General features: G+C 42.4%; 1 protein-coding gene across 1 annotated transcript in view; it reads left to right on the top strand.

Annotated features, from left to right (window-relative positions):
- Positions 1-24,520, top strand: part of syne2b (spectrin repeat containing, nuclear envelope 2b) — a 196,732-nt gene that overhangs the window by 64,180 nt on the left and 108,032 nt on the right. The window contains exons 50-63 of the mRNA XM_051946040.1: positions 680-1,027; positions 1,465-1,595; positions 2,022-2,151; positions 2,403-2,576; positions 2,687-12,772; positions 13,556-13,798; positions 14,889-15,044; positions 15,347-15,588; positions 15,742-17,797; positions 18,271-18,605; positions 19,581-19,725; positions 19,820-20,020; positions 20,511-20,770; positions 22,119-22,278. Coding sequence (XP_051802000.1) covers positions 680-1,027; positions 1,465-1,595; positions 2,022-2,151; positions 2,403-2,576; positions 2,687-12,772; positions 13,556-13,798; positions 14,889-15,044; positions 15,347-15,588; positions 15,742-17,797; positions 18,271-18,605; positions 19,581-19,725; positions 19,820-20,020; positions 20,511-20,770; positions 22,119-22,278 — 14,667 coding nt within the window. The remainder of the gene's footprint in view (positions 1-679; positions 1,028-1,464; positions 1,596-2,021; positions 2,152-2,402; positions 2,577-2,686; positions 12,773-13,555; positions 13,799-14,888; positions 15,045-15,346; positions 15,589-15,741; positions 17,798-18,270; positions 18,606-19,580; positions 19,726-19,819; positions 20,021-20,510; positions 20,771-22,118; positions 22,279-24,520) is intronic.

The following is a 24,520-nucleotide window of genomic DNA, read 5'->3' as shown; positions in this document are numbered from 1 at the left end:
AATACACAAAAAATACAACACGCTGAAGGTCAGAATAATAACCCTAGATACACATAAATAGACAGAAAATACAACATCAATGCACATAAATAGATAAAAAATCCAGCACATGCTGAAGGTCAGAATAACAACACAAATACACACGTAAATAAATAGAAAATACAACATAGCACTCATACAAAACAGGAATCTTTCATATATTTTATATTTATTAAAACATAATAAAGGTGTAGCTCAAAAAATTTGGAAAACTGAGAGAAGTTTTTTTCTGTAATTTAATTCCAAAACCAAAACCTTCATGTTTTCTATATTTGTCTTAAAACCTTTAAACGTTCAAATTTATGTGTGTATATATATATATATATATATATATGTAAGTAAAAACAAAAGGCAATTTTTTTTTCAGTTTATGAAAAAAAAATTTTTTTCAATTTTAATTCCAAAATGAAAATTTGCATTTTTTTCTATATTATATATTTTTTTAAATGGCAGAAAAAAAATTGTTTTGGAAATTGTGAAAAAGTAAATTTTTCCTTATCTATTTATTTTTTCTATACCTTACATATTTTGTATATTTATTATAACATAGGTGTAGCTCAAAATATTTAAATATCGTGGGAAAAGTTCTTCTTTTGTGAAGCACTGTCTCAGGGTTTTAATCACTGTTTGTGTCCTCCAGGCCCTGCTGCAAACGGTGGACCGGGAGCAGAGGGAGATGAAGGAGCTGGACTCGGCCAGAGACGTCCTGCTGGGTCTCTGTACTCCTGGAGGTCGGGACGCTCTGACGCTGGAGGTCGGCCACCTCCACGACCTCTGCTCCGACTCGGAGCAGGAGGTGAGGCGGCGTCTGGAGGCCTGCGAGGCTCAGCTGGAGGACCTGGACGCCCAGCAGGCCAGGAGGGCTCAGGGCCTGAAGGACCGAGCTGCAGCCCTGCAGTGGGAGCTCCGGTCTCTGGACCAGGCGCTGAGCTACAGCGAGCCGCTGAATAACATCGCTCAGCTTCAGCAGCGCTGGAACAGCCTCCAGGTTAGTCAGTTCTTATCCAAGAACACTGCTTCTGGTTTTAGTTTCCGCTGTTTGTTCACTAAATCTGAACAATATCAGGATTATTTCAGTTTTTATTTATTCATTCTGGACAATTTAAAGGATGAACTTAAAGAAAAGATTATTTTCACTTCCCAACTCGAATCAACTAAAAGTGAGTCGACAGGAAATTAAAAAGCATCATTTATCTCAGAATATTTGATATATCAAGCTGCATTTTCACTAATTTCCTCATAAATGTCTTTATTATATTTTTAAAATCCAGGTAAATCTGAGAAATTATTCTAAAAAATTGGAGATTTGAGATGGAATTTTCACATGTAAAAGTTACACAGATACAATTTCAAACCTCTATAATTTATGATAAAAATGATGATGATTTAAGATGTATTAACCCTTACAATGTTGTTTTCTGTTAGAACTGTGAAAAGTCGCTGAAAGATCTGGGTGTGAAAGTTGAGGATCTTCACCAGGAGGTAAAATCGTCGTCCAACGAGCTGCCAGCAGAAATCATCAGCTCGGTCGAGTCTTTATCCCAGCAACACTCCAGGTATCCCCCTCTTTGTTTTAACCACATTTGTTGTTTTGTTTGAGGTTTAAAGTTGTTTGTTTGAGCAGAAAACCGACAAACTCTGATGCATCTTTAACTGTAAGCAGATTTTTCGTGGCTAATTCTCAGCTGGCAATCCTGCATTTCAATTTACTTTTCAATTATTCCTACATGGCAGCAAATGCCTCAGAGGGTCACTCTGCCCTTGATCTGTTGCATTAAAACAGAGTTCTTTTATTTATAGCCTGTTTGAGACGTTCAGAGATTCATCTGCTCTCTTGAACTACGCAACACAAATCACATGTTCTCTACTGTCATGTTATTGTAATGTTAACCGTTTTTAATGCATTTTATGTTGTTCTTGACATGTTGCACTGTGGAAAATCTGTTGCATTTACAGTAAATGTGACTTCATCCTATCTGCAGCTTAAAATCCAGACTAACTGATCACCAGAACAGCTGCTCCACAAACACATCTGGCTGTCTGATCGACTGTCTTCAAGCTCTGCAGCAGTGGAACCACAAAAAACCATCAGAGTCTATTTCTTCTGTGCAGGTTATTTCTTTTAATGCTTTTCTGGCAAATATACTTCTTCAGTATCACCCTTATTCACACGTTGTCTCGTATATCTTCTGCTGATAAATTGCACTAAATGTTTTATTTCTGCATACAAAAGTATTTTTTTCCATATCTGGATTTATTAATGCCTCTCTTCTTGAATTGTGGTTGCTCAGACATTATAGATAATACAGATGTAAGAAGGACTTGAGATTACGTTAAAATTGAACAGTTTTTCCTCATTTCAGGTGAAGTTAGAAGAAGGTGCAAAGCTACAGAGTGGCCTGCAGGAGGCGCTTTCTCACCAGCAATTTCTGAAAGCCTGTCTGACTCCAGACATGTTTGAGAAACTAGAGAAGGAAGGTTCAGAGACACTAAAAGAAGCAGATGCACAGAAAGCTTCTCTAAATCAGAACTTAAAGGTATTATCTTGATTTAGTTTGTTTTGTTAAAAAACACATCAGTTTATCTTTAATGAACAGTTAATTGTGCCTTTGTTGTAATTAAAGCTTTTTTCCTCTTTTGATACCAGGAACTTGATCAACGCAGTAAACAAAAGCTGCCTGACATTCAGTCCTCTGATGTCCCTCAAGACAATCTAGAAAAGACAAATACCTCTATAGTGGCACCACCACGAAAGAACAAATGCTCACCTGAGAAAAAGTCTGAAATGCAATCAAATGTTTCCCTCACAGAAAAGTCTGAATCTACTGAAGAACTGTCGGTTTTAATTGAGACTGTTGAAGGTAAGACTAAATCTGTTGTGACAGCAGTCATGAAAGACAAAACAAGCACTGTTGTGGAACAAACCACAATTGTCCCAACAAAAAGAACATCTCAGAGTGAAACGTATATTTCAGAAACTGTTACAGAGCCAAGTTCTAGTGCTTCTCAAGAAACACAGATCAGAAGCGTTAAGCTAGGTGCCACAGCTGACCAGTCTGCACCTGTTCTTAGTACTGAGACTACACCTGTACCATCCAGGAGAAAGTCCAAGACTTCAGCTACTAAAGCAGAACCTGCCCAAACCAAGATGCAGTCTGAAATGAGGAAACCTATTACTGCTCAAACATCAGGAACAGGGTTGGAAGAAGCAACAGAAAAAGCAACTACTAATCTAGATGTCCCAGGAACAACCAATGCTGCAGGTGAACCCACCAGCAAACTGCAGGAGACAGTGAAGTCCTCTGAAGCTAAGTCAGTTTCTGAGCAAGCTGAGACCAAAGATATTGATGCAAAAACTGCACAGATCAAGGACGACTCTGAGAATCTCATGTCTCTCCCAACTCCAAAACCTGAGTCACCTGTTGAAGGAACCACAAGTGTGATGAAAGAACCCGAGTTTGTGCCTGGGCAAACAGAAACTGCTGCTTTGGAACGAAGTGAAGTTTTACCACCCAGACACAAGTCAAAGAGCCCAAAATTTCCCCTGAAACATCCCGACCAGCAGGCAGCGCAGATGAAGGAAGAACCTGAAAGTCAAACGTCTGTTTTGAGTTTGAAGGAGAAAACTGAGAGCACCGTTATGGAAGAAACTAAACTCGTACCAACACGAAGAAAGTCAAAGAGTGGTGAGCCTACCACATCCCAGTTAGTTGTTACCCAGAATAAAGCTACTGATGTGGAACCTGACACTCTAAAGTCTTCTTCAACTCCACAAGTGGAAAGAGAACCAACAGAAACTGAAACTAGTATTCTTGTACAAGACACTAAAGTTATACCAACCAGGAGGAAGTCCAAGAGTCTTGATGTTTTCACAGGTCCAGAGCCAGTGTCTCCTGTTGGTAGAGCTCCTGATGGGGAGCCTAAGGAAACCCAACAAGGAGGACCAGCTGCAACCACTGTTGTTGAAAAAAGTCCTTTTCTGCCCCCCAAGAGGAAGTTAAAGAGTACAGAAGTTCCTGAGGGACTTCAGATAAAGGACAATCGAGAAGGTCAAAAATCTTCTGTAACTGTTGTTACTCAAGAAACAAAGCTTGTACCCACCAGAAGAAAGTCAAAGAATGGTGACCTTTCTACAACTTCTGAGACAGTTGTTACCCACGTTGGAGCACCTGATGTGGAGCCTGAACAAAACAAGAAAGAACCTGCTGTTCAGACATCTGAAAGTACTGTTGTGGAAAAAGGTAAAGTTTCACCAACCAAAGCAAGGTCAAAAGGTCTGGAACTCTCTAGCAAGGAGGAAAAGCCTGACAATCAGATACCTGAAGCTGCTCTTGTAGAAGGAACTAAGGTTGTAGCGACCAGGAGGAAGTCAAAAGAAGGCCCTGGAAGTCAGAAGGCATCTGCAACTACTGAGGTAGTCACAGGAACAACAAAGACTCCTGCAGTGGAAAAAGGAAAGCTTTCACCAACCAAGAGAAAGCAGAAAGGTCTTAAACTTTCACCAGAGCTTACTACCAAGGAGCAGACAAACACCAAAGATAAGCAGGCCATTCATACGCCACCTTCAACTCCAGAGGGGATCAGAGCAAAGACTGACACCGCTGTTGTTGAAAAGGGAAAGCTTTCACCAACCAAGAGAAAGTCAAAGGGTCTTAAGCCTTCACCAGAACTTACTACCAAGGCGCAGACAAGCACTAAAGATGAGCAGGACCTTCATACGCCACCTTCAACTCCAGAGTTGGTCAGAGTAACGACTGATGCCACTGTTGTTGAAAAGGGAAAGCTGTCACCAACCAAGAGAAAGCCAAAGGACCTTAAACTTCCAGTAGAACTTACTACCAAAGAGATGACAAAGACTAAGCAAGAGCCAGATGCTCAGACGTCACCTTCACACCTAGAGGTGGTCACAGCAACAACTGATATCACTGCTGTGGAACAAGGAAAACTGTCACCAACCAAGAGAAAGCCAAAGGACCTTAAACTTTCAGTAGAACTTACTACCAAAGAGATGACAAAGACTAAGCAAGAGCCAGATGCTCAGACGTCACCTTCACACCTAGAGGTGGTCACAGCAACAACTGATATCACTGCTGTGGAACAAGGAAAGCTGTCACCAACCAAGAGAAAGCCAAAGGATCTTAAACTTTCACCAGAGCTTTCTACAAAGGAGTTGGCAAAACCCAAAGATGAGCCAGACATTCAGAAGCCATCTTCAACTCCAAGAGTGGTCACAACGCCAACCCATATCACTGCTGTAGAACAAGGAAAGCTGTCACCAACCAAGAGAAAGTCAAAGGACCTTAAACTTTCAGTAGAACTTACTACCAAAGAGATGACAAAGACTAAGCAAGAGCCAGATGCTCAGACGTCACCTTCACACCCAGAGGTGGTCACAGCAACAACTGATATCACTGCTGTGGAACAAGGAAAGCTGTCACCAACCAAGAGAAAGCCAAAGGACTGTAATCTTTCAGTAGAACTTACTACCAAAGAGATGACAGAGACTAAGCAAGAGCCAGATGCTCAGACGTCACCTTCACACCCAGAGGTGGTCACAGCAACAACTGATATCACTGCTGTGGAACAAGGAAAGCTGTCACCAACCAAGAGAAAGCCAAAGGACCTTAAACTTTCCCCAGAGCTTTCTACAAAGGAGTTGGCAAAACCCAAAGATGAGCCAGACATTCAGAAGCCATCTTCAACTCCAAGGGTGGTCACAACAACAACCGATATCACTGCTGTAGAACAAGGAAAGCTGTCACTAACCAAGAGAAAGCCAAAGGACCTTACACTTTCAGTAGAACTTACTACCAAAGAGATGACAGAGACTATGCAAGAGCCAGATGCTCAGACGTCACCTTCACACCCAGAGGTGGTCACAGCAACAACTGATATCACTGCTGTGGAACAAGGAAAGCTGTCACCAACCAAGAGAAAGCCAAAGGACCTTAAACTTTCAGTAGAACTTACTACCAAAGAGATGACAGAGACTATGCGAGAGCCAGATGCTCAGACGTCACCTTCACACCCAGAGGTGGTCACAGCAACAACTGATATCACTGCTGTGGAACAAGGACAGCTGTCACCAACCAAGAGAAAGCCAAAGGACCTTAAACTTTCAGTAGAACTTACTACCAAAGAGATGACAAAGACTAAGCAAGAGCCAGATGCTCAGACGTCACCTTCACACCCAGAGGTGGTCACAGCAACAACTGATATCACTGCTGTGGAACAAGGAAAGCTGTCACCAACCAAGAGAAAGCCAAAGGATCTTAAACTTTCAGTAGAACTTACTACCAAAGAGATGACAGAGACTATGCAAGAGCCAGATGCTCAGACGTCACCTTCACACCCAGAGGTGGTCACAGCAACAACTGATATCACTGCTGTGGAACAAGGAAAGCTGTCACCAACCAAGAGAAAGCCAAAGGACCTTAAACTTTCAGTAGAACTTACTACCAAAGAGATGACAGAGACTATGCAAGAGCCAGATGCTCAGACGTCACCTTCACACCCAGAGGTGGTCACAGCAACAACTGATATCACTGCTGTGGAACAAGGAAAGCTGTCACCAACCAAGAGGGTGTCAAAGGATCTTAAACTTTTGACAGAGCTTTCTACAAAGGAGTTGGCAGAACCCAAAGATGAGCCAGACATTCAGAAGCCATCTTCAACTCCAAGGGTGGTCACAACAACAACCGATATCACTGCTGTGGAACAAGGAAAGCTGTCACCCACCAAGAGGAAGTCAAAGGGACTTAAACCTTCTGCAGAACTTCCTAGTATAGATTTGCCAGAGAACGAGAAAGAAAATGAATCGATGAATGGCAGAGAGCAAACTGGAGTTATTATTTCAGAAAAGCCTGAATTTGCACGCACAAGGAGGGAGTCGAAGACTCTTGCAGACTCCAAAGAAGCTGAGAAAGAAACTCAAGGTGGAAAACCAGCTGTAAGTTCAACGGTGGCCACAGAACCAACCAAAACTGTTGTTGAAGAATCAGGTAAGCTTTCACCAACTAAAAGAAAGTCAAACGTTTCCTTAGAACCTATGAAAAAGGATGAGATTCCAACCGAGAAGGACTCTGACAAGGAGAGGTCCTCATCTCCTTCCACAGAGCGAACCAGTGTTGGTGTTTTAGAAGAAGCAAAGCTTGTACAAACTGCAAGAAAGTCAAATGATGATGAACTCTCTACAGTTCCAGAGTCGATCCCTACCCCTGGGAAGCTTACAGATGTGGAGACTGAATGTACCAAGAAACAACCTGATGGTGTGAAAACTGCAGTTGTGGAGAAAAGTGAACCAGTACCAACAAGGAGAAAGTCAAAGAGTCCAGAGCTTTCTGAGACTTCACAGATTATTGATGTTGCAAGTACAACTAGTCACATGGGCCCCGAACAAACTGAGAAAAAGTCTGAACATCCAGAACAGAAAGAAGAACTAGAGAAGTTTACTGTTCAGGTTGGCAGCACTGATGATATTAAGGACCTCCAGGGAAATAAAGTGGTCATAGTCAGTCTTGAGTCTGTCATTCAGCCAATTCAAGTGATGTCTTCCAAATCAGAGGAACCTAAAGACAGGTCAGATAAGGCCCCAGAACAAACAATTTCCCCGTCGACAGAAAGACATTTAGTCACAGTCTCTCAAACACAAGCACCTCTCTCTTCAGACACTACAGACACACTGTATGGACTGGATTATATCGACAAACTGTGGAAAAACACAGATGAGACTGAGAAGAGATATCTGGTCCTCGATCTGCCGGACGTAGGAGTCACCAGGACATGGGAGATAAAGTCAGATCAACCAGAGGCAAAGATTTTTTCTGAAACGGATTCTACTCAGCCTATCTCTGCTGTTTCCTCAGTGTCGCAACCTCCTCATGAGGGACAAGTAAGTCCATCTGATCAAGAAATTAAGAAACTAACTGAAACTATGAGTCAGCTGAGTCTGTCTCCATGGGAAGCACAGCAGAATACACTTAAAGAAGATGGTGTCCAGAAGGAGCAAACTATAGTGTCAACACAAGGCTTACAAGATTTCCCAGAGAGCCAGAGCCAATGGACTGTTCAGAAAATCATAACGGGGCCTGAAATACGCATTTTGCAACTAGATATAGAGGAGAATGTGACGATACCAAAGGAACCAATGGTAGATGTTGTCGAACCAAGTGTCCAGATTGTGTGCGAAAGTAAAACTGAAGTTCCAGACAATGTGACTCAACCAGACTCTGCTCAGCCCACTGCTCCTGCTTCAACAACTCAACCTCAGGCTGGAATAGAATTTATAGAAATCAGCTTGTATGAACAAAAACCAACCCAAACTCAGACTCAAGTATCCAAAACCAAGGTGGTCCAAGAACAGCATCCTGACATGGACAGTGCACCTAAAGGTTTGGATGAAAAGTCTGTTACGATGGAGGAAGCTCAAATGGAGCCTAAAGTGTGCATTCTACAACTGGATATACAAACCAGTCCTGAAGAACAAGGAAACACTTCTGTCACAGGAGCAAATCAGCCACAGATAGATGTTTTTGAAGGAGATGTCCAGACTGGAAGAGAAAAAGATAAGACCACTGATATCATGTTAGGGAAAGCTGCAGCTGAGGTGACTAAGATAATTATTCAAGAAAGCATCACTGAATGTCAGAAAGACTCTGCTCAGCCCACCTCGCTTGTTTCTGAATCACTACAACCATATGAGACAAAAGTTATAGAAATAAGTTTACCTGGACAAGACATAGTACGACTAAGCCAAACTGAAACTAAAATGGAGGTGCTGAAAACCACAGAGGTCAAGGAACAAGGTTTCTGTGAGGAGAAACCAGCACTGGGACTAGATGATGTACCCAAGAGCGTGGATGGAAAATCTGTTGAGATGGAGAGTGAGCCCAAAGTTCTTTATTTACAACTGGATATACCGACCATGCCAGAAAACAAAGATAAAACTACAGCTGATGTTCACCCCAAGAAGACGCAAAGAGTGGACGTGCAACAGATTAGCACCGAAAAGCCACAAAAAGTGTCTCAAAGTGATACTGCTCAAGCTCCATCTGCTGTTATTGCATCAGTGCAGCCAAGTAAAGCAGAGAAAATTTTTGCAGAAATAAGCCTGTCTGAGCAAGATTCTGTTGAACCAGAAACTGTGAAGAAAGTAGATGTCTTGAAAGCTGCAGAGGATAGACCGAAAGAGGTCAAGGATATCAGCATAGAGGAAGATGTTAAAGTCTCTAAAAAAGATGTTTATGATGCACCAAAAAGTCAAGAAGACAAGTCTGTTACTGTTAAAGAAAGAGCTGAAGTTCCAGTTTTAGAACCACAGAGACTGGCCACTGTACAGAAGTATGAAATCTTATCTATTGCATTACCAAAAGTGACAAAATTTGACAAAAATCAAACAAGTATCCAGATTGGAACGGTGACACAAAACCAAGAACTGATTTCTGCTAGCGTTCAGCCAGAAAAGACTGAGAATGTCGAGGAACTTGGTCACAAAGAATTTGTTGAAATCAGCAAATCTGAGCAAGACGCTGCAAAACCAGAAAGTGTGAAGAAGGTGGACATCTTGAAAACCACCCAGGATAGACCGAAGGAGGCGAAGGAAGATGCACCACAAAGCCTAGATGAAAAGACCGTCACTATGGAGAAAATCCACAAAGCAGCTGAAGTGCCTGTTTTGCAACCAGATAAACCAACGAAAGAGAAAGAAATCCCATCTGTTCCTGCAAGAAAGAAATCAAAGATTAATAAAAATGAAACTGATGCTGCAAAACCAGAAACTGTGAGTAAGCTGGCTGTCCTAAAAACCACAGAGGATGAACCCAAAGATGCCAAGGCACACAGCCTGGAAGAAGGTGCTACAAATGTCTATGATGGACCCCAAGGCCTGGTTGAACAGTCTGTTACAGCAGAGAAAATCTCCAAAGGGGCTGAAGTACCCATTTTGCAATCAGATGAACCAGCAAAGGAACAAGAAATCTCATCTGTTGCTGTAGAAAAGGTGCCAGAGATGGAAAAATATCAAGCAAGCATCCACCAACACCCGACTTCTGATAGCGTTCAGCCAGAAAAGACTGAGAAAGTCGAGGAACATGTTCACCAAGCATTTGTAGAAATCGGCACATCTGAGCCAGATGGTGTAAAACCAGAGACTGAGAGTATGGTGGACGTCCTGAAAGCCACAGAAGATCAACCCAAAGACACCAAGGATCACAGCGTGGATGGCGATGCTAAAGTTTCCACAAAAGATGTCCATGATGCACCACAAGGTCTAGATGAAAAGCATGTTACAGTGGAGAAAATTTCCAAAGGGGCTGAAGTACCCATTTTGCAATCAGATGAACCAGCAAAGGAACAAGAAATCTCATCTGTTGCTGTAGAAAAGGTGCCAGAGATGGAAAAATATCAAGCAAGCATCCACCAACACCCGACTTCTGATAGTGTTCAGCCAGAAAAGACTGAGAAAGTCAAGGAACATGTTCACCAAGCATTTGTAGAAATCGGCACATCTGAGCCAGATGGTGTAAAACCAGAGACTGAGAGTATGGTGGACGTCCTGAAAACCACAGAAGATCAACCCAAAGACACCAAGGATCACAGCGTGGATGGCGATGCTAAAGTTTCCACAAAAGATGTCCATGATGCACCACAAGGTCTAGATGAAAAGCATGTTACAGTGGAGAAAATTTCCAAAGGGGCTGAAGCACCCATTTTGCAATCAGATGAACCAGCAAAGAAGCAAGAAATCTCATCTGTTGCTGTAGAAAAAGTGCCAGAGATCGAAAAATATCAAGCAAGCATCCACCAACACCCGACTTCTGATAGCGTTCAGCCAGAAAAGACTGAGAAAGTCGAGGAACATGTTCACCAAGCATTTGTAGAAATCGACATATCTGAGCCAGATGGTGTAAAACCAGAGACTGAGAGTATGGTGGACGTCCTGAAAACCACAGAAGATCAACCCAAAGACACCAAGGATCACAGCGTGGATGAAGATGCTGAAGTTTCCACAAAAGATGTCCATGGTGCACCTCAAGGTCTAGATGAAAAGCATGTTACGGTGGAGAAAATGGCCAAAGGGGCTGAAGTACCCATTTTGCAATCAGATGAACCAGCAAAGAAGCAAGAAATCTCATCTGTTGCTGTAGAAAAAGTGCCAGAGATGGAAAAATATCAAGTAAGCATCCACCAACACCCGACTTCTGATAGTGTTCAGCCAGAAAAGACTGAGAATGTCGAGGGACTTGGTCGCAAAGAATTTGTTGAAATCAGCAAATCTGAGCAAGACGCTGCAAAACCAGAAAGTGTGAAGGTGGACGTCTTGAAAACCACCCAGGATAGACCGAAGGAGGCGAAGGAAGATGCACCACAAAGCCTAGATGAAAAGACCGTCACTATGGAGAAAATCCAAAAAGCGGCTGAAGTACCTGTTTTGCAACCAGATAAACCAGTGAAAGAGAAAGAAATCCCATCTGTTCCTGCAAGAAAGAAATCAAAGATTAATAAAGATGAAACTGATGCTGCAAAACCAGAAACTGTGAGTAAGCTGGCTGTCCTAAAAACCACAGAGGATGAACCCAAAGATGCCAAGGCACACAGCCTGGAAGAAGGTGCTACAAATGTCTATGATGGACCCCAAGGCCTGGTTGAACAGTCTGTTACAGCAGAGAAAATCTCCAAAGGGGCTGAAGTACCCATTTTGCAATCAGATGAACCAGCAAAGGAACAAGAAATCTCATCTGTTGCTGTAGAAAAGGTGCCAGAGAGAGAAAAATATCAAGCAAGCATCCACCAACACCCGACTTCTGATAGTGTTCAGCCAGAAAAGACTGAGAAAGTCGAGGAACATGTTCACCAAGCATTTGTAGAAATCGGCACATCTGAGCCAGATGGTGTAAAACCAGAGACTGAGAGTATGGTGGACGTCCTGAAAGCCACAGAAGATCAACCCAAAGACACCAAGGATCACAGCGTGGATGGCGATGCTAAAGTTTCCACAAAAGATGTCCATGATGCACCACAAGGTCTAGATGAAAAGCATGTTACAGTGGAGAAAATTTCCAAAGGGGCTGAAGTACCCATTTTGCAATCAGATGAACCAGCAAAGGAACAAGAAATCTCATCTGTTGCTGTAGCAAAGACGACAAAGACTGCCAAAGAAGAAAAAGTGACCGAAAAGTTGATTTCTATTGATGTTCAGCCAGGAAAGACTGAGAATGTCATATTTCAACAGGGTTTGGTTGAACCAAGCCAAAGGGATACTCCAGTAGAACCCTCTAAAACTGCACTGGAAAACCTCAAAGAGACCAAAGATCCTGAAGTTCAAGAAAAACAAGTGTTGACGGTTGACGTACAAGATGTACCTAAGAGCTTGGACAAAAAATCTGTCAAAAAGACAGAAATCGATACAAGTGCACAAGAATACAAAACTGTCACAACAGAAAAGAAACCACAAGTTGAATCAAGTGTTCAGTTTGAGACCGTTAAAGAAAGCAAAGGTCTGACTTTCACTGATGTTCAACCAGAGAAGTGTACAGCTGAAGTAGACGTGCAAAGAAGCTTCAAAGTCCAAACAGAAAAACAAGCATCAGATGCAACAAAAGGGAAAGAAGAACAACCACCAAAGGAGAAGATCCAGGGACAGGAAAGGGAAACTATCAGTGTAGAATTACCTCTGCAAGTGAAGACAACCACCGCCACCAGTGAAGCGAGGGTTGACAGTGTGACTGCGCCACAGGTAAGGCCTAACAGTGAACTTTAAACTTATCTCAAGACTAATTTTTAGTTGGTTTTTGAATGTCACTGGTCCTCTGATTGTCACGTTGCTTAACTGAAGCACCTTCCTAGAGAAAACAACTGCAAAACCTAATTTCAAGCAAAATTTTGGCTTTCCACGTTTAGTTTTGATGAACTGATGTCCCAATGGTTAACACCAATGTCTTACACTGTTTCTTCATAAATAGGATAACTTTTTTGTTCTTGTTTTATTAATAATTGTGCCTTATTACCTGCAGAAGCTGCTGTTACACATTGAGACACGTTTACAGCAGACAGAATGAGATCCTTTTTCTTGCTCCAGGGAAATCATACGTGTGCATCATTATTATTCATGATCTCCTGCACCTGCTTGTTGGAACATGTTGTGAAACATTCTTTAGAAACAAAGCGGCGACTTTTCAAATTCCCTTTAGAATTTATGTAAAGTCCTACAGTTGTCAAAAGATATACCATCAGTAGTTAGTGCTAAACATTTCTACGTTTTATGATGATTACATGCAAAGACAGTTACAGCTGTGCTTCTGAAGGTTTCAGAGCCTCGGGGTAGGAATATGAGCGACCTCATACATCATAGCTTTATCTGGCAATTCATTGGTAGTAACACCTGCAGGCTTAGAGTTCAAATGAGATAAACCTGTTTCAGACGGAGACAGATGGTTCTTTTCTTCACTCGTTGAAACTGTATGCATTAGAGCTGTCAGGTTTTTATTCCGTTAATGTCGGTGTTTGCTGTCCACAAAAGGAGCAGGTGTTCGGTTCTGACAGGACGTCGCCAGCGTCACTCCAGGCGCTTCGGAAATCACCGACTCGCTGTATCCCCGGTGAAATAAGCCATGTGGAAGGAGCGTCGCCTCAGGAACAGAAAGCGGATGTCGTAAAGTCTGAGAAAGTAGTTCTGGAGGCGCCGGACGGATCCGCCGTGAGGAACGTCTTCACGGAGATCCAGCAGATGGCAGGAACTGGACCCAACAGTCAACTCATAGAGGTACCACAGTTAATGTTTGTTTTCAACGCTGCCACGAGAAGTCACCAAAGTTAGAAACTCCTACTTGTAGAAACGTAACCCTTTAAACCCCAGGCAGCTTCTATGTCACATTTATATATAATATAGATGACAACAGAAAGTTCTGCACCTTTAAGGAAACAGAACAACTGTTGCTGGAAGTAGAGAGGACTCACAAATGTCTTTGGTGTAGATTAAATTCTATAAATCCTAAAAACAAACAAACAAGGGAATTCTTACAAAAACTAAAAATCTCCATCCACAGATGATAAAATACTAGAAAGTGTTGACTCTGCATAATATAGTTATTTTACTGCTATTTAATGTGTTTTTCTCTCTTCTCTGCTCATCTGTACAAAGATGTTTCTCCATGCTGAATGCATCTTCTAACATCTTACTCCTCTGTTCGCCGTTTCTGAGCCGTGCTGCTTTTATTTTTCTTACTAATTCTGGTACAAATGCTTTATTGTTGCAGAATTTTTAAATGAGATATGTAGAATTTGTGGATTGTTTTTCACAACGTTAAGCTCAAATTTGGTTCATTTTTCCCAACAAAGCTACACTTCACACATGATTAGTTCAAGGACTGCTTTGAATTAGAAAATCTATCATTTCTTTTTTTACAGCATCTGGCTCTGATAAATGGTGTAATTTTTGATTTTTTTTTTTTTAAAGAAAAACATTCTTGTAGGGTTTTGGGGTTCAGATGGGTTTAAATACAAAAGAAAAACAGTTTGAGAATAATGCTGTGATGATGGTTACCATCTACTTTATGATCGTCATCTGCCTTTCTCTCTTGTACGCTAACTAAATTCAATCCAGTTTATTTACAATAGAGAAAAATCCTTTATTTACCCAACAGTTGCAAAGAAACTCAACTGCTTCAATATCTCAACAGTAGTAAAGAAAAAAACTCCTTCCTGTTGCTCTGTTTATTAACAAATACACAGTGAACACACATTTATATTCTTAAATGGGCTAAAAGGACTAAAACTTGGATGATATTAAATTCTGTGATGGTTTTCTGACTATTATTTGATCTTCATTCTGTTGTGTGTCTCTTTATCTGCAGAATAAACCAGTGGAAGACGCTCCAGAGGCTCTGATTTCTCCCACCAGTGATCTAGATGTTCATCTCAGCCGGCTGGTATCCAGAGTCCTGAGCTGTAAGAGCTGCCCAGCCGAGCTGAGCCCGGCTGCCATGGCCCGGCAGCTGGAGGAGGTTCAGGTGAGGCTGCGTGACTCACCAGAGAAACATCAGTGATTTATAGCAACAGCTGGATTTGTAGGTACCAGTGATTATGTGCAGTAGGTTGGCTTAACATCGGTAGAAACGCCAAAGTGCCTCCAGTGGTAACGTAGCAAACACATTTGCCAAAAATAATTACACAACAAGCCCTTAATTGGAGTTTTTGAGACACACCACTCAAAGAAATGCTCTGTAGCAATCAGATAAACAGAGTAAACACGACGTCTCTGCGTTAAAAACAGCAGCTCTGAGTCACTCTGTTTGCCGTTTTTTGAATGCAGGAGTGCAGAGAAGCAGCCCAGGCTCAGGTGTCGTCGCTGTCTCAGGTGAGATCCGCTGATTCTGAGAGCAGCAAGGCTCTGGAGTATCTGGAGGACCAGTGGACCACCGCTGCTCAGGATGCTGCCGCTGTCATCCAGAATAAAGAGGCTCAGCTTCAACTGGTGACCGACTACTGCGACCAGATCCAAGCAGCAAAGACCTTGTTGGAGAACCAGGCGGCAGAACTGGAAGCTGTGAGAATGTAAGTGTTCTCATCAGGGTTTTCTTTTAGTCACTTAAAGATAGATTTTAAGGAACTGTAAGGTAGGACGTGGCGATAAACAATAAAAATGGTGATAAACGCTTAATTAAATGCTCCTTTGAGTCTGATGTTTCTTCACCGTTTCTCTTCCAGGTCTCCAGATCAGAGCAGCTCCAAGGAGGCAGAGCGACTGTGTTCCTTACAGAGGAACATGGAGGAGAACCGAACGCTGCTCGGAGAACTTCTGCTGACCCACAGTAAACTGATCCCCCTCCTTAGCCGGTCTGAACGAACGACTGCACAAACTGAGCTCAAGAACCTTCAAGACAAATGGAGAACCCTGGAGAGAACCGTGGAGAACAGCGTCCATCGGGCAAATGTCCATTCTCAGATCAGCAGCGGTGTTCTGGCGGAGTTGAAAAACCTGCAGGAACATTTGGAAGCACTCAACAAAGGCCTGAAGGCCAAGTCGCCTTCTGAGTGGAACTGTCAGAAGGTTCAGCAGCTGATGGAGGCGAACGCTGAGGTGAAAGCAGCCCAGCAGCAGGTCCTCCATTTAGAGCAGCTGTCGGAGGCGCTGGTCCCCAGTCCAAGGTGGGAAACGGAAGCTAAGGAGATGCAACAGGAGCTCCAGAAGGTCAGAGACAAGCTGAGCAGCACAGAGGAGCTGGTTTCCTCCCAAACACTGAACAGCAGCAGCCCCATCATGGAGAAGATCATCGTGGTGATGAGGGACGGCTTCGCCTGGGCCAAGCAGACCGAGAGCGACATCGAGGGCCGGAGGAAGAGGGTCGCTCTCCTCCCTGAGGAGGTCCACCGGCAGCTCAGAGACCTGAAGAAGCTGCAGTCGGAAGTGATGTCCAAACAGGGCCAGCTGGAGGTTCTGGTGGAGGAGGTGACGGAGCTCCTGCCACAGCTGGACCAGGCTGAGGAGGTTCCCATGGTTCAAGCATCTCTGGAGTGTTTGGTTCAACTCTCGCATTCCACCACTGAGAAGCTCTCCAAGGCAGAGAAAGAGATGGAGTCAGGACTTCAGACCAGGGAGAAGCTGTCAGAGCAGATTGCTGATTTAGACTCCTGGATCGTAGCTCATCTCCAGAGAGAAGCTTCTAGAAGCGCCGACAGCGAACTCAGAAGTCCTGCTGAGTTCGATCGCAGAGTTCGCCAGATCCAAGAAACCCTCAACGAGGCTGAGAAACAGGCCGCCGTCTGCGAGTCTCTTTTAATGAAGAGCAAAGACATCGCTTCAGAGCTCAGTGTCGCAGAAAACTGCAAACTCTTCGACAAGCTGACCAACCTCCAGGAGGACATCACGGCCATCAGCAGCTATGAGAAGGCCAACAAGGAAGAGCTGGATGACCTCCTCCAGAACGTAGATTCCAGCAAGAAAAACCTGGTCACGGTGGAGAAAAGCCTGAGGCAGATGTTGGTGGAGCTGAACAGGTACAGGTTCCCCATCACCAGAGAGTCTCTGCAGGCTCTGGAACCTTTCAAACACCTGATCCTGGAGCACAAGTCCCAGGTCGACCATCTGCAGCCCTGGATCCCTCAGGAAAAGACAAGAGAACTGAACTCGGTTATTTCTGAGCTTCACAGTAAGATGGTTCTCCTGCAGACCAAAGCTAAAGACCACGAGACGTACCTGAACCTGAGGCAGTGTGTGGAGGATCTACGGGAGAACGTCCAGGAGCAGGTTCTCCAAACCAAAGACGACAGCAGAGATGTGGAAGAAAAATATAAAACCTGTGAGACCCTCCTGGTCCAGTTTCCTCTGATGAAGATGTTGTGTGAAGAAGCTGGCTCCAAACTCCAGTCGATCTCCGCAGATCTTTACCCGTCACAGCTGACTGTGGAGCGCCAGAGGCTGAAACAGAACGAGGAGAGTCTGGACACCTGGGAGATGACGCTCCGCAACAACCTCAGCATCATCGAGTGGAGCCTGCTGAAGGACCTGGACCTGGACTCGGAGAGGAAAGCCGTCCAGACGTTCTTCTGGTGGTCCCAGCAGGAGCTGAAGAACTTCCTCGTGATGGAGCCGAACGAAGCAGCGATTAACAAAGAATACCGGAGAGTCCTGTCTGTGAAGAAGGCCGTGGAGTCCAGGATGAGAGCGGTGGAGGTTCTAGAGAAGAAGAAGGGAAAGAAACAAAGCTCTCGTCATCTGATGGACTTCAAGAACGTAGTCCTCGGCGAATGTAACTCACAAATGGTAAGTTTGTAAGAAAAGTTTGAGGTACGAAAGAGACGCATTCGAAGGTTAGTTTACTAAATAATTCTTTCTGAGAACTTCCAGATGTTGGATTATTAGTGTGATAAGACCAAGTCCAAGAACATTTCTGCAAAGATCAGGTTCAAATCGTTTGACTCCAGTTCAGAACCTGAGAAGAAAACGAAGTCAATCCTTCACCAAGACTAAGATCCTGATAAAAATTCAAATTATTTTTTCAAACATTTTAGACGTGTCTGCAGTACAAGAACAGGTCTGATAGGACAACATGAGGAATTATCAGCATCTCCAGACTTTTTTTTCTCCTGCCAAACATAATGCACAACCTTCTAAACCAAGCAGTGAAACTATAATAAAAATGTATTATATAGTAAAAAGTACAGAAAATCTTACGGTTTTAAAATAAAAATAGTGGGAGCTCAATCAGTTGTGAAAAACGTGTTTTTGTCTTTCAGGAGAGCATCCTTCAGGCCCGAGAGTCTCTGAGGAGCTACACCGGCACCGTTGGAGAAGCGGTGGACTTTCTGAGGGACCTGGAGGTCCAGCTGCTGCCTCCTCACGGTTCTGCTGGGTTCTGCTCTCAGAGTCTTCAGGGAACCCGGCAGGCTTTAGATTCTCTGCAGCAGCACTTCCAGACCCACGTGGAGAAGCTCCAGAACCAGGCGGCGCTGCATCCCTACCTGTCCCCACAGAAGGTGGAGCAGCTGCAGGAGAACATCCTCAGCCAGCTGCTGGTCCGCATGTCGACCCTGCAGGCGAAGGGTCACGTTAGACTGGAGAGACTCAGCAGGTACCAGGATCACAATCAGATTTATGATTTTATATTATCAGAGATGAATAAAGACTCCTACACTTTATTCATATCAGTCTGTAAAAGCGTTAAAATAAAAGAAGTCCAAACAGAAGGACAAAGACTAGAAATGAATCGATACGCCAAATAAATAACACAATTATTGTTATTATTAAACAATAAATAACATATTTGCATTTATAGGCAGATAAGATGTTACATAAAAGTAGATTAAGCTTTTTTTTTTGGCATTTAAATCAAAATCGTCTTATTTTGCACACATTTAAGGTGTTTTTTATTTTGCCTGGTCTGTCATGATAACAGTTTTTCATTGTTTAATGTTTATTTAACCGGGAAATCCTTTGAGATGAGCGTTTCTTTTTTTGAGAGGGAGCTTTTATAAAATCAAACTTGTTCTGATAATTCTGATTTAAATATTGAGGTTAAGTCCTTGTATTGTTCTTTATGATGTCTTTTACCGGATTAATTTGCATATTATGATTTTAAAACCCTTAAAAACTATATAAAATACTACCTTACTTGACTATAATACCTATGAAGGATGTCTGGCATGAAAATATGTTAATTCAGCGACAGGAAGCCTTTGTTCTGCACAGCTGTAAACAATATTGGCCAGAATGAGTTAGAAAATACTGAATTTGTACAAAAATCTATTATTATGCTTCATTATTTGGAAATATTTTATATGTGAATGTGAAATTAAAAGTGCAAAAAAAGTGACCAGTGCTTCTTGCTTTGAATTAGTTCAGATCCAAACTGCATATTTACTGTTCTGTTCAAAAAATACACTGAAAAAACTAATAATTAAGAAATGCGGTGGGAGTAATATAATACAAAAAACTCTAATTACACTGCAGATTACCAGTATTTGGTTATTAGTAATTATTGAAAAAGAAAAATGCACCACTTGCTAAAGACAAAATCCTTTAAATGTTGACATTTTCCGTCTTTCAGGTGTGCAGAACAGCACAGAAACTACATGAAATCCCAAGACGAACTCATCCTGAATGTGAAAACTGCAGAGAACCGACTCCTGCAGCTCATCTCTCAGAAGGTCACCTGTCTGGCCGACTGCACCGACCAGGAGACGAAGTACACAGTACGTAGAAATCTGCTTGTTTACGATATTACAGCTCTGGAGAGTCGTGTTTTTCATCTTTACTGACACAGTTAATCTGGTGTTTGTTGTCCAGGCTCTGTGTGAGGAGATGGAGTCTCTGCTGAGGCCTCTGGAGGAGCTGAAGGAGTTTTGTTCAGAGCAGAGCTGTAGAGGAGGACGGGAGGCCGTCGTTAGCACCCTCTGGAGGAGATTATCGAGGCTGCGACGCTGCACTAAGGAGTTAAAGATACGAAGCAAACAGAGAATCACTGAATGTGAAGACATCACAAACAGCGTAAGTAAAACAGGAGTACAGTCATAAAAAACAAGCTTCACCTGTCTGGGATCTGAGACATTTTCCCTTTTACTGAAGCCTCTTTATATATAAATATGTGTATAAGATGAGATGACACTTTCATCATCCCGGAGGAGATTCTTTTGCCAGATACTGCTCAGTAAAAGCAAAATGACATAAGAAATGAAGTGTCTAGAAAGAGAAAAAGCAACAACATAGAAGTACCATACATTATTGAAAATAAAATAACAGTATTTATTGAGATATAAATAACATTAGTAATAGACATGTTCAAATTCAGAGGCTGCATCCTTCATAGTATGGGTCCTTCTCATCCTTTATAGTACGAATCCTTTGTGTCCTTTATAACATGGATCTTTCTTCTCCTTCGTAATATGGATCCTTCACAGGATGCAGCCTTTTTGTTCCATTACAGCCCAGGAAATACCACTCCAATAAAATAAGAAATGTGTGGGCTCCTTGCTGTCAGGTGGAGAAGGCGTCTGCTGTCCTGGAGCAGGTGGAGGCGGAGCTTCCCGAGGCCTCCAGGGCGAAGCCGTCCACCGAGGAGCTGCAGGACCTGCTGCAGTCCTGGGAACAGTACCAGGACCGGCTGGACTGCGAACACAGAGCCTTGTCTGCACTGGAGCTGCGAGCTGCACGGCTGCTGGGAGTCCCCTCCCACCTGGAACAGGCTCCGCCCATCCTACTGTGTCAGCAGCTGCAGAAAATGCAGGGACGATACGGCAGGTAAGTAACACCTGGAAGTGGTTGAAACTCTAGCCGATCACCACAGTTACATCAGGGTTCATTTACATCACTTCCTTTGGGTTCAGGGTGAGTTGTTGCACCAAATGAATGAATTTAAGAGTTCCTAGGACTTGTTCTGATTGGTGATAGATTGGTTTAAGGTTGGTGGTAATGCACACTAGGGGTCAGACTGGCATTGTTTTGAGTAGAGTGCCTGTATATCAGAGTGGCGACAACTGGGGATTTGACGCCATTTTGTTTCCATTCACTCAATATGGGACGCGTAGCTCGAGGTGCACATTCACAAAACTACCTATTTGTGGATTGTTTACTGATTTCAAGACATGTTTTGGAAGAAATATTTTACTGGCTTGTTTTGTCTGGATGTCCAAGGTTGGATCATGGCCGTTTTTTGTGGAATATTTTCATCTGTGACTAGTTTTGAGCCTTCAAAGGTGAGTTGTGCTGTTTACATTATTTGCTGTTTGTTGGACAAATGTGTTTATATTACCCGCTGTGGTAATCACATGTGAAAGTGGTTTATACAGCCAGATTCATGAGAATCTAAGCTTTCCATGGGTGTATAATGTTTCTATCATCGAGTTTGCAGCTTCGGTCAATTTAGTAAAATACGTTTGCACGTTTGTATTTCATGCATCTCCATGCATGAAAATGGTCAAAGTCAAAATAACCACAACTGCCTAAAATCACATCAAACTTTTCTATCTGTCATTCACCCATACATCATAACATGAAAGTACATACATGGACTAACCTGGCACAAAAACGACGATGAAGTCGGTTTCCATCCCACTCTCCGGACTTTATTTTCCCACAGTTTCCTTCTTTCGCTATTACTGGGAAATCTAAACATGTGTAATCCCTTCTTTGATCGATTTGTGCACCCAAAGGCACAACAGCCCGTCATTTTTCAGGTATTTAGGAAGCGAAAAAGGACCTAGAATTACTCTCTGCGGTGTAAACGTTAACAGGAAAACCCGGCATTCATGAATTGGAAACAAAATGGCGCCTATAGATCATGTGACCAAAATTTTTTGGACCCATCATGTCGCCACTCTGATATACAGGCACTCTAGTTTTGAGGCATTATTGTGAAATTTAAGAAAGTTGTGATGCTTTTCCAACAATTTTTTACTGTTTTAGTCTATAAATAAACCCTCCTCATAATTAGTCTGCTGACACAAAGAAGTCAACTACCCATAATACCTGGTGCTCCTGGAAAAGCCATCGGTCAAAGGGGGTCGGACAGATGTTTGAGTTTAAATCCTCCGTAGGTTGAGCTCAATCATGTAGTTCCTGTTCAAATGTGTGTTTGTACGTTTGTCAGGGTGAAGCAGAGGAGTATGGAGGGATTAATGGCCACCAGGATGGAGCTGGAGGAAAGAGAAAAGATCCGAGAGGAGCTTCAGGGCGTCCGGGTTTGGATGGAGGCCGCAGAATGTGTTCTGGTGGAGATGGAGAAGAGCAGCAGCACTCAGCAGCTACAGGTGGGTTTGTGTAGATGAATGCTCCTCACACCTGCAGCTGGTTTACTGAAATTTAACAGAAAATAAAAGATCTGATGGTGAGTTTACAGCTAAACGGAGGTCAATTTTGACGAAAATATATACGATTTTTGGCCATTTTGAATCCCTTTTTAGTGAGTTTGGATCCTTTTTTGGTCATTTTGAATCTTTTTTTAGCCCTTTTGTGTTACTTTCTCGTCATTTTGAATCCCATTTTGTTATTCTGAATCACTTTAATTTTATTTTGAGTCACTTTTTGATCATTTTAAATTACTTTTTGTTGTTTTTGTGTCCATTTTTTTTGCCATTTGAATCAATTATTGGTCATTCGTAATAAATTTTGGGTTATTTTGAGTCCACATTTCGCCCTTTTAAAACCCTTTTTGATGACCATGGATTCATTTTTGGTCCTTTTGAGTCACTTTATGGTTATTTTAAAGTCATTTTTAATCCCTTTTTGCACTACTACTTTGTACTTCAAGCCTCATTTTTTCTGTCTCTTTGTGATTGAAAATAAGACTTTTATTATAAAACCAGCCACTCATGCACACACTGTCATCTTAGTGGACAGGAAACATTGGTTAAATTAAAATATTTCCCCACTGGGTGTCTCCAGGTCCAACTTTGGGAACCAAACCCACATCACTGAGCTCACAGTTTGTTTGTGTGTCTGCTGACCGTTGGAGTTGAAATAATGAGCCTCTAATGAGACGGGACAGTTTCATTATCCGAGCTGAAAAAACAATGATGTGTTTGTAGTCGGTGTAACGTCATCGGTGCTGCTGTGTTTATAGAGACGTCCTCAGTCTTCAGCTGATACTGTAAAGATATTTGGCTTGGTTTGGTCCGAACGTTAAAACAGTTAACTGCTCTCTGGAGTTGAATTTTTTCTCGTCGAAACGCTCCTTTCACATCCGCATCGTCCCGTCTCCAGGACAACTAAGGTCAACTATCATGTGTATGAAGTTTCTAATTACAGATGTCTGCAGTTTAGCTGCAAATATCCACAAATGAATCTCAATTCTATTTGTAATTACAGTTTCAGACATCAGAATTTAATTCCCCTCAATCTAACATCTACCTTGTCCTCTTTTGATTCTTAAGTTTGAACCGGTCAAGATCATGTTTTATAAATCCCTAACTGGAGCTAGTCAAAATGAATATTTAGCCTTGCTTGTTGACTGTGTTTAAGCGCCTATAGAGGCATTTGACAGCCACTTCACCTCTCAGATATGAGTATTGTGAGTTTTCAAGTGTGTCTGAAAACAAAGAAATAACAATGTGCTGTAAATTTCTACTGCTAAGCTCATCCAGAGGAGTTTGTGTAAAACAAGAGCTTCGTTCATCACAGATTTGTGGTAGAAATCTTCTAGAAATTCATCCTCAAGCTGATCTAACACAACAATAGTATATTTTTAAAGCAAGCTGGCTCCCACTTGCTGTAGTTTCTGATATAACTACAGATATGAAAGAATTTTATGTGGTTGTGAAGGAAGTTAAAAAATAAAAGACAAGAAAAGAGCATCTAGACTGTCTTTGGCCATGGATTGAATGTTATCAACCCCAGCAATCAACCAGACCTAGTTTGAGATTTTGATGAATCCATTCTGAGTTACAGATATTTTCCTGTTTTTGACTGATCAGAATAATGTGAAAGATATCTGAAATAACTAAAATGTTGTTTATCAGTGGTGTTAACTCCAAACTGTCAAACTCAGCTTTAAATGTTGAGTTTGACATTTTAGACTTGATCTTGTGTTTGTCTTGTTTCAAAACTTCAACTTCTTCTCTGGTAATGAATGTAGACATCGGCAGTTGTTGTTTAATTGTGTCCTAAAAGTGTCCAGTAAATATGAAGAGGTCTGAATCCAACCGTCTGCTTGGCTTCGGGCCCAGAGACCGTTTGGTTTCACCTCCATGAACCCAACGACCCAAAAGAATCGCTTCGCTCTTTGTCCTGAAACCTGAGCAGAAGCCAATGTCTCATCCAGACTTTTCCTCCCCTGAAAGACCCCAAACATCCCCCCATCAGTCCCCCATTACTCAGCCCTCCACTGGTACCAGACACCTTTTGTTCTGGTCTGTAAGTGGATCTTCAGGTGGCCTTTGTAGCCGAGTCATTTCATGGGAGAACACAAACACACTCCTGCTTCTGCACTTGTGAGGACACTCGTTGACATTATGTATTCCCTTTGGCTCTAACTGAAGTGTTTAACGGAACTGT

This window comes from Acanthochromis polyacanthus, chromosome 1 (genome assembly GCF_021347895.1).
Source record: "Acanthochromis polyacanthus isolate Apoly-LR-REF ecotype Palm Island chromosome 1, KAUST_Apoly_ChrSc, whole genome shotgun sequence".
NCBI lineage: Eukaryota > Metazoa > Chordata > Actinopteri > Pomacentridae > Acanthochromis > Acanthochromis polyacanthus.
Note: the sequence above shows the minus strand (reverse complement) of the source record. Positions and strands in the feature narration are given on the sequence as shown.